The 18,408-nt window shown below is 40.8% G+C and overlaps 1 protein-coding gene across 2 annotated transcripts in view; it reads right to left on the reverse strand.

Moving 5' to 3' along the window:
• Positions 1-18,408, reverse strand: part of kazna (kazrin, periplakin interacting protein a) — a 178,979-nt gene that overhangs the window by 16,904 nt on the left and 143,667 nt on the right. The window contains exons 5-8 of one of the 2 annotated variants that reach the window (XM_023427585.2): positions 12,287-12,478; positions 1,301-1,437; positions 550-720; positions 20-103 (exon numbers count right to left, since the gene is read on the reverse strand). In XM_023427585.2, coding sequence (XP_023283353.2) covers positions 20-103; positions 550-720; positions 1,301-1,437; positions 12,287-12,478 — 584 coding nt within the window. The remainder of the gene's footprint in view (positions 1-19; positions 104-549; positions 721-1,300; positions 1,438-12,286; positions 12,479-18,408) is intronic. The other variant, XM_023427586.2, reaches the window with a different exon arrangement.

The following is an 18,408-nucleotide window of genomic DNA, read 5'->3' on the forward strand; positions in this document are numbered from 1 at the left end:
AGGGGGGGGCCCGTCTTACCGCCATGACCCTAGAAGAGTAGTCCCTGTCCGCAAGCCGCTCAAACACCCGGAACTCCATTCTCTGATTGACACAGTTACTCATCTGGGGGGGTTGGAGACATGAGGGATGGCTATACTGTATGTTCAAAAGCTTTCTGCGTTTGATTAAAAGCAATACACCCAAAATAGTGCATAGTCACAGACAGATGTAGCGTATACCCGTGAAACAGTAGTGAATTTGTGCTTTCTTATCTATCATTTGTATTGTTTGCAGTAAATATCTTTTCCCTGTTCCTGTCAGTAGTTTCAACACTTGTGATGAATATGTGTCTGAGCCATGATAACTGTACTCTGGTACAATTCAGTATAAATTCACTATGCTTCTATCTTTCTGACCGTCCTGCTGTGTTTTCTATTGGCAACTATATTTCAAAGGAATATCAAACTCAACAACCCTAAAGAAAGACATAAAAGTTTTTCTGTTTTTTTTTTTTTTTTTTTAAAAAGCATTATGGAGGCGCTGTCAACCCGTCAGTCTTTCTGTCTCACCATGGCCAGTTCAGCTTCCAGCTCCTTGATGCGGTTCTCCTTGAGGTCGAGCTGAGAGCGCAGCATCCCCGTGTGCTCTGTGGCTTCCTTGGTCTGCCGCCGCAGGTCCCACTTCTCTCTCTCCAACAGGTCCTTCTCCTTGGCCAGTGCCTTCACCGCATCCTCGCTCTCCTAGTACACACAGAGATCCTGATGGCTTGGCTCACATATCAAGCACGATTGAAAAACAAACTTCCAGGGGAAGACGACAGACTAAAATACTTTTTGAAATGATTTCATCTCCCTGAGTTCATCTCATCATTTTTTCGGTAAAGAAGAAAAACACATCATTAAAGTGGAACAGGTTAACAACATTACAAATACCTGAACATGTTATATTGATCTTTCCAATAGAAACGTCTCATACTGTGGCAGTAGCAATGTAATCATCCTCACAGTCACACAAACATTTAACTTGTCAATATACAAAAAGTAGTGTGTATGCAAAGGAATTCATAGCATGTTCATATGCAGAGAGATCGTCTGTTGTGCAGTGTCCAGTACACACATCCATAAATATTCTCATCCGCAGCATGCTCACACATTTGGCATGAAAGTATGATTCCAAGAAGCAACACCACTGTAACTGATTTGGTTCTGTTGTTTCGTGGACGTCAACATTTTTGTGCTATGAGAAAGGAGACTCTATGTAATGATGTTTTAGTGCACGCACTCGTGTGTAGCCTATATCGTCAGAACGCGGCTGCCATACTTTTCTGTGCTGCTCATAGTTGCGTATGAAGTCGCGGAGCTGCTCCTCCCGGCTCTCCAGTGTGGCATAAAGCTGCTGCATCTGGTTCACCAGGTCTGCTTTCTCCGCCTTCAGACGCTTACGGTCCGACTTCATGGCTGCAAGAAAAGGATGAAAGAGAGAGAGAGAGGGGTTTTTAGCTAACATCAGAGACCACAGAGACCTCCGTTTTAAAATGTCTGTGTTGGTGTGTGTGTGTGTGTGTGTGTGTGTGTTTGCATGTATGGCAGAAACAGAGCATGTGTTGAGTGTGAAAATGCATACATATACCAGTGGTTGGTGGGAAAAATTCTTTAAATTGCCAGAAAAAATAGAACCTGAACAGTTGAGTTGTTTATCATAATTGAGAGAAAGGAATCATGTGTACATCTGCGCTGCCTTCCCAGGTTTTTTAAAGGAGCGATTTTAGCAAGTGAAATTCATTATGACATTTGCTAAGCTCTCTCAAAATGACAGTCTGGTGTTTTTTTGTTTCGTCAAAACACTTCAGGATACAGACATACAAATTAGCTGCAGAGATGTAAATAAAATATGAAATTTATTTAAAGGGGGCACACACACAGACCTCGTTCTGGTCTGCTAAAATGCTTTGAGCTTGTTTGTTTCTTATTTCTGATGATATACACTATAGGTTACTGTATTAACTGGTTTGTCCTAAAGGCCAACATAGGGTTTTAAAATACATCAAATGCTGTCTTTCTGAATCTAAATACGAAAAAAAACTTGGCAGTGTGTGTTGTCCTCCAGTCCGCATTGTAGCAGTTTCTTCATGCATAATAAGTAGGTTATTAAGCACCTTCAGATAAGAGGCGTTTTAAGTAAAAACATTAAATACACCTGCTGTTGCTGGTCTGATGTGGCGTGACTGCGTGTTGATAAAGAAGTGAATCACACATGAACCCTCCTGTCAATCTCCTCCCCGCTGCTGGCTTCGTTAGAGGCTGGGTCTCTCTTTTCATCTATCTCTCTGCCACACACTCTCTCTAATCCTCTGGCACTTCACCCACGCATCGCGATAAAGAATATGGTTCAGTGTGGTTATTCAGAGAAGCTCTAATTTTCTCAAAGACAACATCCCCCTTTTCTCTCCTCTGCATCTGCCTCTTCTCTTGCTTTTTCTTGAGCTTCTCTCCCTCTTCATGCGAGGCCGTTTTCCAGACATCTGCTTGAAGCTGAATTTCCCTCCAGCTATATCACACTGACAATATATGTTTTATTTACATTTTGTGTATTCACACTGTGTCTGTCCACCTTTGTCTTTTTCACTTTGACATCTATTTCTTTACAGCACAGCAGCTCTGACTGCTGGATGTTTCCTTACATCACACTGTTTTTTTTCTCCTCTTGATGCTAGTTGTCAAGTATTCACCTTTCTTTTTGTTCTCTCTGTTTTACCCCTCTGAGCCAGCTGCCTGTCATTAATTAACTTATATCACAGGCTGGTTAATTGCGTGACATTCACAAGTTGTGTCTGGGGAGGATGCTCAGGCAAGTGCACTTTTACAAGGACAGATTCATGCTCTCATTTCCTCTCTTTCATTTCTCTCCTGTCACCGTTTCATATCTCCCCGCTTCACCCATACTTTGGAGGTGGAATCCCCAAGCCAAAGGGATAAACTGGCTAAACTAGCCGGCGTATGAAGACAAGAAACATCCCTTATTGGCCAAGAGAAACAGGAAACATCCCAGCACCTGCCTCAGGAAGTAAAATCAAAGCCGTCTTTGAGATGAGCCAAAAACACTGCTGCTGCCTCACATCCTGCACCTGTGACCGTTGGCAACTTTGACCCTCCTGGTGTTGGATACAAGAAAGCACTCACTGTGACTCTGTGAAAGGGATCTTTTTATGAAGGCAAATCATGTTTGCACTGTTACTTCCCATTTCAAACCTATGTATAAACACGTTCAATGAAGAGGAATAGTCCTGGGACTCATTGCAGTTACATCACAGTAAAATTGGGTGAGATGAAGAAGCACTAGCATGTCTCTCTCTGCTGACAGCCATATTAATGGCTAACATAGTCTGGCTCAGTCCAAGCCTCCAAGAAATTATTACCAGATGAAACAAGAGTGAACCACCTGGGAACCGTACAGAGCTGAGGCGAACGTGTGTGGAGCTGGAGGAGGAGGAAGACATGGAGAGGAGGCTACTGGAGAAGCTTCAATATAATAGTGATTTCATGGAGGAATGATATGTGCGCAAGCACCTACCTTCTTTCTTGTTCTGCATTCAATGAATATATTTAGTGCATTTTGAATATTTGTGGACTATTTTTTCGATTATATCTACAGTGGATATCCAGCGTGTGTAAAACGTGAAACAGCGGCTGTCTGTGCAAAATTGTATGTGCCTGCATGCAAATTCAGATACCCCCGCCCGTGCAAGCAGGAGAAGAGCAGATCGGGACTCTTGCAAAACAAACCTTCACTATCAAAGGTCCAAGCTACTGTTCCCACGTTCCAGTGGTAAAAAACAAAAACACCTGCCTGTGTAACACTCTCGCTACACACTCTCTAAAATCTGCATAAGTGGTTTTTAGCTCACTACACAAAGCCTCTTCTGCTACCAAAGCCCTTGTGCTTTTAAGTAGTTTAATGTGAACATCTACTATTGTAGTGCGCTAAAAGCCTTTGTCTGCTGGGCTCTTTGCTACTGGAGAGCTAAGATTGCCTGCAATGAGTGGGCCAGCTCATTAGATACTAAACAGGAAGACTGGACTCCTCAGGGAGATCCCACTGGCTGGATCCAACCCTGTATTGAGATTAAGTTAAAGTAATAGCTTTGCATTTTGGGAATAGACTCACTAGTTACACACACGTTCAGGGAGAAACATAAATATATATTCCATTAGGGTAGATATAGATAAACAATTACTGTATGGTGGTCAGGATGACAGCAGGAGGATAGCATAGAAAAACTATGCTTTGTGTTAGCAACATGCTGAGTGTGTATGGACAGTAGAGCAGTGGATTATACTCCAGGAGGGAACATTTCTTTCATGTTTTGATGCTTTTTTCCTGCTGTGAAAATATGTCACCACATGAATCCATTTTGTTGCTGACATGACGTCAAGCTGACCACAGCTGCTTTTGTTTGTAGAGAAGCACACTCCAACTTTTAACAGTTACCTGTAAAGCCTCCGATGATCAAGGTTTGATTCTGAAAGGACGAAACAATCCTCCAACCTGAACGACCACAGAGGTCGTTTGTCTCTACTCTCCGATATGACCCATAGGAGTGTAACCTGAAATAGCGCCCTTATGGCGGCAGGCGTACTGGACCGTCGCTGTCATGGTTACAATAACTAACACGTGGTTAAGCTTATGGAGCGGTCACAGTTTGGTTAGGGTTAGCCTAGGTAAAATGGTAAATCTTGTTGCTCTTCGTACAAACCACCTAACTTCCTCGTTTGCTCCCGCCATAATTACTACAAACAATAAAATGGAACTATGGGTCAAATAAGCTGCTTGCACATACTGTCTTTTTTTTTTAGGGGAGGGCCGTCTCCAGATGATTTGGTGGACTAGCGCTGTCAAATCCATCTAATTGGCTGGTTCACACAGTCTGAGCCTATCACTGTGGTATGCTTTTCACATCCCAGGGGGAACTGAGGAATTGATGTCCATATCATATGCATTTTTTTTTTTATGTTTTTCGACAAATGTAATATTGTGTTTAAGCAAAGACTGCGGTCCAAGCAAGTTCTGTTTGTTTTCAGCAACAGACAACAGGATCACAAAGACAGACCCACTTATCAACACCCCTCAGAAAATGATGTTCCTCACATTAGTGAATGAAGCCACTCCACACTGACACTACTCCACATAACTTCAGCCCTAAAGAGAAGGGACAGGCTTTTAGTCGGCTCTTAACATAATTATTTGGGGAGAGAACAAAAGAGACATCAGTTCATTGGAGGGAGTCCATTGTTCATGGTTTGGGGTTTTAAATCTGCCAGCTGAATAATGAAGTAGGAGCCTCAGAGCTGCTCACCTCCTCAGTAAAACAAACTCTGCTTTGGTGCAGTTTAACAGTCTTTAGTGTAGAGCAGCTAATGTGACTCCTGTATCAGTCTTCTTTGAAGTCATAGTGATATTAAGACATTTTCATGAGAGTTAATCAACATTTTAACCTCAATCTACAAACCTGACAATGGTATTCAACCCTTTTTATAGATCTATGCAAAACCTATCCATAAACATTGCTCACTAATAAGTGATCTGCAGAGGTGTTTGTGAATGAGTGTGTCTAAGCTATTTAAACAGCTGCACTGATATCAGCGAATCAAGGGGAGAATCATACATTGATCCAATAACAGCAACTCGTTACTCAACTCTCTGTATTCACCAGAAAGGCCCCCAGAGAGCCCAGACCTCCGCCTAGGCCAAAGCCAAACAATGGACACCAGGCTTCCGAGAAAAAAAATCTAATTCATAGTAAATGATGAGAATCTGACCCAAAATGTAATGGTTTCTTTCCTGGCCCCATTCCTCCCCCAAGTTCAGTGCAAATCGGTCCAGTTCCTTTTACGTAATACTACTGACAAATAAACAGACACGGGTGAAAACATAACCTCCTTGGTGGAAGTAATTAACCGGCGCTGTCATTTGTAGAAAGGCTGAGCCTAATTGTTCAGGTGCAAGCAGTGTAACAACACTGTAACAAGCAAATGCAAAAATGAGAACTGCAAGATAGGTTCTAATACAATGGTACTAGTACAATGTCTCTCCGATTACTGAAGTACCTTTGATTACCAGTAGGGGCCACTGTGATCCAAACACGCATTCTCATTTGAGACCATCCAATTAGAATAAATTGGGGTGCATATTGAAAACAAATCTGCCCTCATTACCTATCATGATGAAGCTTCTGCCAAAAATTAGGAAAAAAATTGCAGAAAATTTGCGAAAAACACACACCAGCCCTCAGTGATTTTCCCAGGTTTCCAAAATTCAATTGGAGTCTTTCTTTAAAGTTAATTTGTTAAAAAATAAAAGAAAAACTGCTGCAATTACTTTAATGTTATCAGGTAAAGTAGCCTGATGAGATTTGACAGCACTTATGTGTGTGTGTCTGTGTATTGGTATTTAAACACCTAGTGAGGGAAGGCCTTGTAGTCAAGGACAGAGCTGCTTTCTGAATACGGTGTAGCGTGAAATGACACTAAACAGAGCGGGCAGACTGTGCTTTGATGATACATAGCTGTCTGCTGCTTTCATTTGAGCTCTGGATTGACTGGGAGTCCCTCAGTGATAGTAATTACCCAAAGAGGAAATAGCTAATTAAAAAAAGCAGAGAGAGCCAACCATACTTTGAAATTTCATTAAACACAACTTTGATGAGAAAGTCCACATAAGACTCGGGTAAACTTATAAACAATTTTGGACAGCAGTCCAGCTGTGTTACTATAAACTCCTTCACTTTAGGCTGTGATTGCCAAGACAGTTTGAGTTCATTGTCATTTGTGTACTTAGAGGTGGGGGGGATGAAATGACTCCAAGCAGTAGCTCTTGGGTTGAGTTGAGTGCCCACAGGCATCATAACAAAACCTGCAATTGTGAGTTGGCAATTACCCATGATTACAATTATAGTTGTAACAGGCTGATGTCTGGCACACAGTGGGAGTGAGCTCAGGCCTTAACATTGAAATGGTGTGGGCATCACACCAAACAAAGGCAGAGGGGGAGACAGAGGAAGAGAAAGTGAGGAAGCAAATGAAGAGTAACTGGAGAGAAAACAGACTGAAAAGTAATGCTCCTCTCTGCGTTCTCCATTTTGTATTCATAGGCAAATCTGCATGTAATTTAGCCGCAAACCATCTGAACTGAGGTAGGAGTGGCACCGTTTCTGTGAACTATTCCCAAAGTAAACAGGTATCATCTCAAGTGGCAGAGAGCAAAGGAGGGGATGATGCATTTCTTTCATGCTACTTCATCACTCCAGCCTTTTGCTTTTTCATCCAAAGCAGAACCACAGGAAAATAAATAAATACAAACTAAAAACACAAAGCTACTCTGCTTCACAATAATTGTTGGTAGCGCTTCAATAAAAACCCCCAGGGCGCTTCAGTTCTCCAAACATTGCTCTCACTCTGTCGGAGCATTTGGTGGGATGTTCACAATATGCCAGCCTTGTGAAAACTGGGGGAAATCAAATAGAGTCGACATCTTGCCTCCAATCAATTGGAAGCATATGGAAATTGCTGCAGTTAATGAGGTATTCTCAAGAACATTTGGCCTGTTTTTTTTTCCACCAGCAGTCACTTTAAAACCCAACTATTTCCAACTTTTTTGCTGTATTGCAAACCTTCCAAACACAAAAAATAACCAGATAACAAATGTTAATGGCTTTAGGAACAAGAAAAATATCAGTTTCTCTAATCCATCGCAAACAAGCCGTGGACTTAAAGGTGCCATGTGAAAGATCTGGCCAGAATTTTAGTTTAAAATGTTCAAAAAATGAACTGACACTAGTATGTTATGGAGCCACAGTGATGATGTCATGACCAAGACCTCCATCTATTGTATTTCAAAGATATCTACTGAAATGAGCATGCTAACCAACTAGCCGTGTCCCTCCCCATGTTGTAATACCACTTTATGACACTAGATGCTGTGTGAGTCAGTGTAGCGTCTAGTCTGCCCTCAGACCCACGAAGAAGAGGAGCTTCCTCCACAGCTTGAAGTTACGGTACAACTCAAAATAAAAAATAAAAAAAGACCTGCTGACGAGCATCACAGAAATGCAGAGATAGCTGAAGCTCCTAGAAAGTAACACAGTAACACCTTGGAGTATTATTCCTGCACAGAACAGATATTGTCTATACTGTCATCTTTTGCACATCCTGCTCAGCAGGAGTTTTGTACATAGTTTTTTTCATTGTTTTATTAATATGTGTATCTATGTATATTTATCTTTTTGACTGTTGCAGTATTTTACCTTGTTATTGTTATTTCCTGTTAATATGTTTATTGGATACTGCACCAAACACCAAGCCAAATATCAATAAACCTTATTCTCTGATTCTGCCTTTGTGATGATGTCATCATCCCTTCCTCATGCTGCTGTAGCCTGACACCTATGTGTCATGCAGTATCCCCTTGTCTTCATATTTATATAGGTAAATAAAAACATACTCTGTGCATTACAAGTATTCATAAATTGTTTCAGTGCTGTCAACAATTTTAACTATCAACAATAAACGCACATATAAATAATAAATTCTAAGGGACATGGGGAAAACAACAACATGATTAACTGGACAGGGGCGAAGGTGAAATGCTATGGAGGTGGAGAAAGTAGCACGATCTTACACATTACACCTTTACAAATAGTTTGTTTTTCATAAAACATTTGGTCATTGCCTGACTACCATTTTAATTTTCTCTTCATTGTAACCTCATGCTCAACATGTCTGTGACAGCCCATTAAGATGCTAATATACACAAATAAACTTGTCTTGTCTCGACTTTAATGGTGTCAGAATATTCATAGAGTCACATATTTCAATCTGCTGGCTGTCCTGATCAAAATAAACCCACACAGCACAATTATCACCAGTTCTGTTCAGCACCATGTGTGAGTATCTGCAGCACAGAGCATGAATGCATTTGGTGGAAGCAGCTGGAAAAGCAACACAAACACAAGACAATGGGATGACAGATGTTTTTTTGCTTGGAAACAACTGTAAATATTGATGAGGACAAAGCCAAAATTCACTGGCCGCTACCCACCACATGCAAACATCATAAGAGGAAAACACTGGCCAAAACTGTTGCTCGCCTTTCATAGCTGTCTTGAAGTCGGAACAAGCCGCTGTGTCAGTGTATGAAGACGGAGTGCAACGACCGTGGACCAACAAGAGTTAGGAACCAGCTACTGCTGTACACGCAGGTCATGTAGAAAATAACAATAAAACATATAAATAATTCAGAAATCTTGCTACTTTCACCACTGAATGCAAATGTCATTTTTTTCCATGGGTCAGTCTCTGGCCAAAAGCTCCACTTGTACATCAACTTCTGCTCTATTGCTGAAACACAGCTCTGAGGCTCAAAACAGCAAATAGCAACAGGAACGTTCTCTCACTCAGTTAGCCTCTGGACCGACTCCAACAGAAGCAAACTTGAACATGACAACAGCCAATTTCCTGTTGTCCTCCCACATACCCAATCTTAATTGCAGACAAGATCCACCCTGCTTAGCGTTTCTGGACCTTGTAAGCCAACCAAAGTCCCCTTTATAAAGCTTTCATTAGCTACTGATGACTGTGAGTGCCTGCTGGGGCTGGTAGAATTTGGCCTTCATTAACAGGCCTGAGTCATACAAATGACTGCATGAGCCAGTGTGCAGCCTGCTCAACCAGCCAAACATCCAACTGAAGACGAGATAAGTATTTATTTGATGTGCTCCGTTCTACTCTGCCCTGCTCTGTTTTGTTTTTGTTCAGTTCTTTCAAAAGACACTGGCTGCAAATGTCAAGTGATATGTCGCAGTAACAGAATCCCTTGACAGCGTGTCATGCGGTTTGTCTGAAACCAAAATGGTGGTTTTGTGCTCTGCCTCATTCCATGGGCAATAAGTCTTTGAAAAGAATGATTCACTGCCATGCTGATGACATCTCTGCTTGATGGCCTGCAATCCACTGTGCACTGTCTGACAGAACTTCTTCATTACTTTGCTCTGTGCACAGACTCTGTGAGGGCAATAGGAACGTCTATTCCCCGTTCCCATTTTTACTCAGATCTGTAAAACAGATGCAGACCGCTAAAAATACTGTGCTTGTTGCTCATTAACTGAGAGGAACTTGGACTATACATTGGTATTCCATCAGTTCTGAAAACATCATTATGGTTATTTAGATTGTTAAGGCTCTGTCCAAGGTGCTCTCTTCTGCTAATGAAAGGTTTTAGGTAACCTGTTGTCAGAGGGTTAATGTATATTTTACCTATATTTAAACATTAAAACAAATCTTTCATTGCAGCTAAAAGAATAATATTTCCTATTTATTCAATTCAATCCACATATTTGTCCTTGGCAAAGAATTAAACATCCATATTTGGCACAGTGCTCTAATGAGCACTTTCAGGTGGAAAAGCATCATTATTGTTGAAAGTTGAAACAAGGCACCACGTTAGTTTAAATAAGCAATTTGCGAGTCAAGATGCAAGTCTGAATGAAGTCTCTGAATGCTGACCATTAAAATGACACAGCATTTGAACATTTCAGTGCAATGCTTTCATAATTAAATATTCAGAGTATGTGGCCATGCAAAGCCTCTCACTGTCTTCATTGGGTTTTTTTCAGGTGAAAACACCAAACGTGTGACAATGATTTTCCTTGTAAGTAAAATCTGTAGAGAGGAAGTCTCGAGGAAATCGCTTCACAGAGTTCAAGTCCATGTCAAGGCTTAAGTCCTTATTTTTCTGAAGTTGATCTTAAGTCTTAGTCTAAAGTCTACAGCTGGTGATTTATTAGAATCCCAGAGCTTTTAACGGTGGAAACACTTAACATTTAGTTGAATTGTGAATACAGCTTTGCTCAGATGATACAGTGGAGCTTCTACAGACCAGTGTGCTGTATGTACATCAGGGTATGTGGGCAGTGCAGCGTGATTTGCCTGCAGTGTGGAGCGACTCTTTTTTTTCAATTTTTTTTTTTTAAGTCATTGCATCAGTGTCCTCTCTCACCCCCAAATACCACTTCATCTCTCGAGCGGAACACATGCTAATGGTCTGTAATGCAGCTAATGGGCAGCATTAACCACAGTGTTACAGACTCTAATGTTAACATTATGGTGACAAGAAAAAAAATGCCCTGGTTCCAAGCCCTATGGAGCACAATGCAGCGGGTTTTGTCTCACCGTGACTGAGGAGTAGCGAACAGAAAACCTCCAGCAGCTGGGAACTAAATGATTACAGAATCTGTTGAACAGGAAGTGGGAATTGCTGCCACTTCGCATACTTCTAATTTTCACAGGGCAAACCCGCTCACACCAAATTAGGGCTTTCTAAATTTACACACTTGTACAAATATAGGCAACAGTATAATGAATAGAATTGTCCGTGCTCATTGTGAATTACAGCAAATTAATATGTGTTTAACTGTTGAATAGTTTCTTAGTGTGTGTACTTTACTATGTTGTGCATTGTGTTTCTTAACTCTGAATAACACTGAATGTGTGTTTTCTTCTGTTTTTAAGGTGCCCCTCAAACATCTGAGCAGAAAGTAGAGATCAAATTGTTCGCCTTCTAGACTCATGTACAACAAATTTTTGTTTGATGAGCATAAAAGATCATGTTGAAAGAGAGAGAGGGAGAGAGAAAGAGAGAGAGAGAGAGAGAGAGAGAGAGAGAGAGAGAGAGAGACAGAGAGAGAGAAAGAGAGAGAGAGAGAGAGAGAGAGAGCATGAAATGCAACAAAGGTCCCTCTGCAGCTGCAATTAAACCAGGGACATTGTGGTACACATACTATGACCACTAGAACATTAGAAGGGTCCAAAATTAAGTTCTATTATACGTATACAAACATACACTGTTGCTCATAAAGTTGGAATAAAATATTTTTTTACCTCTTTCCATGAAATGCTTGTGACAATGTGATTTATTTCATTTCACCTGGGTAATTGGGACACATAATGTAATCATTGCACCTGGTCAAAAGTGATTACTGATGCATTTAAATAGGAATAAACAGAAGATTGTGTCTGAAAACAAAATTATTCTAACTTTATGGGCGACAGTGTATATTATTAAATTATATTATATCATCCCATCTAAGTCCTTTCATCATTCAGAAACCAATTAAAAAAGACCCACTAATACAACGTCCCTTTGAAGAAAGTCTCTGGGCCTTCTATCTCTTGCAGCATCACTGCCCATATATTATAGTAATGGTGATATTAGAAATAACACACAAAGCTTCTTGTTCCCTGGCGAGGTGCTTACCTTGCAGGGCCTCCTTGGCTCTGTCCAGCTCCTGCTCCTTCTGAGCCAGCTGCACACGGAGTTCGGTGGCGGAGAGCACGTCGGCTGAGCAGCCTCCCTGGGTCTCCTCCAGGTCCTTACTCAACATGTCCTTCATCTGCCTGAGCAGGTGCACCTCCTCCTGGAGCTGGGCCACCTCCTCACGCAGCAGGACTACAACACAGAGAAGAAAGAAAGTTTTACCTGGCTGACATCAAATCATGGCCCAAAATATTCTTAGGAAAAATGTGTGTGGTTTTGAGCTTCAACAGTGAATCCGTTTTTAAACCTCAGTAAAAATGTAATTCCAGTAGCTAGGGAAGGGTCATATGCATAATGAAATCCAATCTCATACAGGTACATTTGCTTTCAATAGCAACACGACTGAGGAAATGGTTATGTCTGAAATGCAAAATCGATTTAACACCACCATAGGAGGTTATGGTTTCATTTGTAATTGAGATAACAGCAGTGCCAAATTACTGCTGGTAATGAGCATCATAGGGGTATGTGGGGTCCAGTAGATGTGTAGAGACAAGGCATTGATATTATAATGAAATTTGTCTTTGAAGCTTCCTATTGAACCTGCTCTGTGTTGTGAAGAATTATGAGGTGTATCCATTTAATATTCAGCGACTGGTGCGTTACAAAGCTCCTCCCCGGTGTTGTTGCAAAGAAGCAAACAATAAAATGAAAACAGCAGCAGAGAGAATTGATTTTGCCTCACAATCTGAACCACTGGAAATGTTTCAAAGTGCTTTTAAAGTAGCAGCAGCAGAGATAGAACTTCACTCGCTTTTAAAACAAGCCACAACAGACAGATGTCACACTTCAATTTCTCAACCCTCAAATGCTCAAAAAAAGAAATATTCAATCTAAAAATATGTCTTTTTTGCACACTGAATGTGCTTGTCTAGGTGGAGCATATGGAGAGTAATTTATATAAGAATGAGTAGAGTCCTTCTACTCAATTTCATGCATCCTCAGGGCAGAGAAGGGGGGTGGGGGGCTGGGGGAAACTGCTCAGCCCCATCTCACATGGCTCCACTATCAAGTGCCTCACATAAATCACACTTCATACTCTTCATATCCCAGCTCCGATATTACTGTCTGAAAAAATAAAAATCAATCAGAGATGAATGGCAGAACTGAGAATAGGAGACAGAATATGTCAAAAACAGACATTCAAGGCGGATGATTATTTTGAAGTGTGAAAATGTAAAGTATGAGCCAACATACAGAGCCAGAAGTGCTTATCCAGCGATGTTAGCCAATTCAGCAAAACAGCAAATGCTTTGCATTCTGCTTAGTATCAGTAAAATAATCCTCTCATACAGTAAGTTAACTCACATTGCCCATTTTACAGTGTTTTTCACCGTTATTACACCGTGGCATGATTAAGAAAAGTGTAAGTGATCATTTTGAATATGTTGAATAACTTTACATTTCCACTAAACAATGTTAGACCATTAAAGTCCAGTATTCTCTACTTCAAAGTGGCAATAACTGAGCCCTTTATTGTTAAGTTCTATAATTATGTACTTCAGGGGGTGGGCAGCAAACTAAGAAAGTCTGTGCACTGTGAAACTACCTCTCTGTGCTTATGGCAGTTAAGTTTGAATCTTGCGTCTAAGTGCAGACTGGAATTACACCAGACCTTGTGACCCAACAGACTCTGTGACCTGATGAAGAGTCTCACCTCACCATCATCATGGTCGTTTTGATAGATTTGCTCAAAATTTGAATAGCTGTGACAGAAGAAATGTTGCCAGTACAATGGAGGGACTATTTAACACTAACACCACATCTGTCAATATTTAGTCAACCTGTCTAGTGTCCTAAAAATTGGATGGGTCACACTGGAAACTGTTTTACACTTACCTTAAAGGAAATGTCATTATTTAAAAAAAAACAAAAACATTGTCTGCAAGCAAGAGTTTAGTTTATCAAGACTAGTAAAAAAGTTAAAATAACATTTTGGTTAAATTTGCCCACAGTTGATTACACAGAGGATCTTTCTATAAAAATAAGGCACTAGTCTGTCATCTATAGAGGGTGCTTCTGTTATTCTGCAAATACAAAATACCTAATATATTGTTCCAATACTCCAACCATGGCCTAAATTATTGCCTTAGTGTTGAATAAACGATAAACTTCACAAACCCAGTATTCACTGCGTGGACATTGTAGAGATGTTCACGTCTTTTCTGTCACTTTCAAAAACATTCAGAGTATCAAATGTCACCAGTGACACATTCATTGTTGTAGTATGTTACTGACTGACTGACACCTACTATATGAATGACACATCTATCTTTCATCCTGTGGTTGGATCATGGCACCAACAGGTCAGGCTTCGCTCCTCTTACAGCTGACTCTGTGTTATACTCCCCTCTCCCCCTCCTGCAGCTACAGCTGTGATTGATACGTTGCATACGGACATCACAGACTACAATAAAACTGTGACTACAGACTAAAATGGAGGACATGTGGTGTGTGCACCTTTGTTTTACTCACACTTTAGCTCCCACCATAACCCTCACCTTTAAGACTAGTTCACCGCCTGTGCTGTAGGTATATCCGCTTCCCTGGGCTTTTGAGTGTGTTAATTTGTGTTCACTGACTGACTGAGGAAAAGGGCTGCACGCTAAATAATGAAAATGAAATGTAAAAGGGGTTATTAGGAGAAGGGTCGAGAGAAAAACGTCAGTGTGTGAAGTGTCATTACGCAGAGGTATACTTAATGGACCCGATAATAGAGCCACATTTTACGGAGCAACTGAAGCAGCAACACCCTTATTGGCAAACCAGAGAGGTGGCACATTCTGGAAAGACATGACCACAAGATACAGTTCATTGGTGTTTAAAAATCTTATAATAGTCGCATACTCAATTTGAATACTTATTCATGAAGTGTGCATGCATTGATTGCGCAAAGGCAGCAAAATAGGGAGTCATAGATAAGGGACAGGAGACTGAAAATGTGGGTTTTATCTCTAATAGCCAGCCCATAAACACTGGCTAACAATTACGGCTGATATGACCCTCACTCCCTTATAGAATAAACATACATCCTGGCTTTCATCAGCAGTTTTCCCAATTGTGAGACAAATTGCTGTAGATGTGTAGAATCTATAAATGGGGGGACACGTTACATAGTAAATTGGCTGCCTATTGGTGTCTGCTGTAGAAACTGTCCATATTAATCATAGAGAAACAGCATTTACTGTAGTAATTATGCATCACTGAGCTCGACAGAAAACTCAGCCCAACTCTGACCCTTCAATTCCAGTTAAAAACTTATACTTGCTGAGTTGCCTTTAAGCAAAGATGAAGTATCTTATCCACCACCTCCACTTACATCCTGAATTCATTCTGCTCATTGCTGTCTTTTCAAATGTTGTTTCTCCTTTGAATTAAAGGCAGCTTTACTATTTCTACTCCACTACATTTCAGTTAGAAATGTTGTCTTTTTTCACCCCATTACATTTATCTGACAACTATAGTAACCCAAACCCTAAACCTATAGTTACTTTTCAGATAAACATTTCATGTTTCAAAAAATGATAAGCTAATAATATGTATTGGATTGCATAAAGATGAAACCAGTGGTTTTGGGCTTGTGACTCCTCACAAAAATGTGCTGTCAAATTTCCGATGAGTTGTTATAGCATCACCTCACAATCCCTCAGATTTATTTTGTGACTCTTTCTTGTGAAAGAAAAGAAAATACCTCAGTCAAATCCCTGCTTTCAAGCTGAAGCCAACTGTGTGTATGCTACATCTGTATGATGTAGAGAACATGCTGCACACAAATATACCGATTCTCACCATTGTCTCTCAAAGCTCTCAAATATTTATGAAGACAGAGATACGTGATGATAAAAATAAGCCTATGAAAAATATGGAGAAGATTTGGATTTTACATCCTCATACTGTTGCTTCCCGACTTCAATTAAACCCTTGCTGACTCAGTTATGTGCCAAAAACACTTGGAATAAAACAACCAGGTGGTCTCCATTCAAACCTGTTTGTTTGGTTGAATTCCTGCACTTTACCAGCAAGAGGACACTCAACATCTATCAGAGAAAACACTCGATTAACTGTCTAAATATGGCACAGTAGTTATTAGCAGAGTGCGTGAGGTGGAAGCAGATATGTTATTGTCTTCTCCAGCTTTCTGTAGGCGAGTATGGTGCTGGAGCACTCTAGATAAGACTGTCAGAGGTTGAGGGTGTGTGTGTGTGTGTGTGTGTGTGTGTGTGTGTGTGTGTGTGTGTGTGTGTTTGTGTGTGTGTCGGGGGGTGTTGGTGGAGGGGGACGTGAAGACAGCCACCTATTTTTCAATGTCCGCATAGCCTCCAGGTCGGCAAGAGGCGCGCTGTGTAGCTCTGCAGCACAAATGACAGTCAGAGTGGGAGCTTCCTGATAAGTGCTATCTCTCCAGCTCTCCCTCCCAGGACTCCATACGGCTCTTTTGTGGAGGGTCCTCGGTGCAATGGCTGCCAACCTTCGTCACACTGAAAGTGTACGGTTCATAATTCAGCATGTTCATGTATATGCAAATTGACTTAATTATCTTGTTACTTGTTCAAGCATTAAGTTTTGCTTGACATTTACATTTGATTTTTTTTTATATAGTGCATATAAACAAAAACATTCCTGTTAACTGTGTATGATACTGCACTCTGTTGCAAACAGCATTCAACAAGTTAAGAAAAGCCTATAAAATGGCCGGTGCAACACGATGGTGAAGAGAAGCCACTAAAAAAACATCTCAAAAAACATGCATGAAAATGTTTGACTTCAAAGCAAAAGGAAAACAGAACAATATTCAAAAGAATTGGCTGGCATTCATATTAAACATGGACCTTGGGTAATTTTTTGTTGAATTGTAAAAAAGAAAGTAGCCCTGAGAGGAAAAGAATGTAAATAAGAATACAATTTTTTCAGAGTGTGTTCGTGAAAGCATTCACCACAGCAACCGCCATCAAATATTACCCATCTCAACCAAGGCTGTTTTTAGCTGCACTCCCGCACAACTGTCAACAAAAACCTTCTGGCCTTAATTACTTCTCAAACATATATAAACAAAAAACAATATTTCTGTCAGAGTGTAGGATTGTGAGCACACAGAAAAGTTTGACAACACAGGGTTGTGTTGTATTTTGCAGAGGTGTACTCTGTTGCCATCACAACCACAGCACAAGCAGGGATGAGAGGATGTAACAGGGTTGGATGTTTGCTACCTTCAGCACCACCTGTTTCCCACGGGCTGGCAGAGGCAGCAGATTTTTTTTGCTCCAAAGTGACAGCTACCACATAAGTCTGACATTCAGTACGGCACATATTTATAACTGAACTTAAAGGATGTATAAGCTTTATTACAGCTTGGGTTTGATTTTTGTAGTTCTGGCCATTCATTCCATCAGCTGTGATAACACTGTTCCCACCTGCTGAGGTCTTGGACACTGTTTAGCCTATTGCTAAGGCAAAGTCATACAGGGCAAGAAACACAAGTAGTCCAATGATCAGAGAGGATGTAAACAAACCAACAGTTACAATAAAATCAAGTCTGGCTGCACCAATTATCTGTTATAATCACTTATTGCACTGGAAAACTGTGAGCGCAAACTACCGCAGCGCTGAAGGTCAAATCAAGTCTGAGGTAGAATCAAGAGGCCAACCTGCGGAAACAAGTTGAGAACATTATCACTATCTTTTCAGTCGATGTGGTCAACAAGTTAGTAGATAGCTGCTTATTTACACATCCAGCAGTTATCATTTCTTTCGACCTGTGTTCTGGGCCACCTGATAAATGAACAGTGTTGCTGTTAACTCTGTTTCTGATCTCCGCCAACTCCTGAAGGAAATATCTGGCTTTATACCTGCTAAATATCCACCATGTTCGCCAGCTAGTCTCTTGCTGTGTCTGTCTGTGGTTTGGTGGTCAGCAGGCGTACTGTGGGGGTTTTTGTTTTTAGCTTTTTTGGGGAAAACAGCTGTTTGCTGTGGCCGAAGATGACGCCATGCAAACAGTTAAACTGCAGGACAATGAGCTGAAAAGCCAAGGGAGCTGCAATTCTCTGTAGGTTCATCACTAT

This window comes from Seriola lalandi, unplaced genomic scaffold (genome assembly GCF_002814215.2).
Source record: "Seriola lalandi dorsalis isolate HSWRI2012SDOR001 ecotype SW California unplaced genomic scaffold, Sedor1 jcf7180002054861, whole genome shotgun sequence".
NCBI lineage: Eukaryota > Metazoa > Chordata > Actinopteri > Carangiformes > Carangidae > Seriola > Seriola lalandi.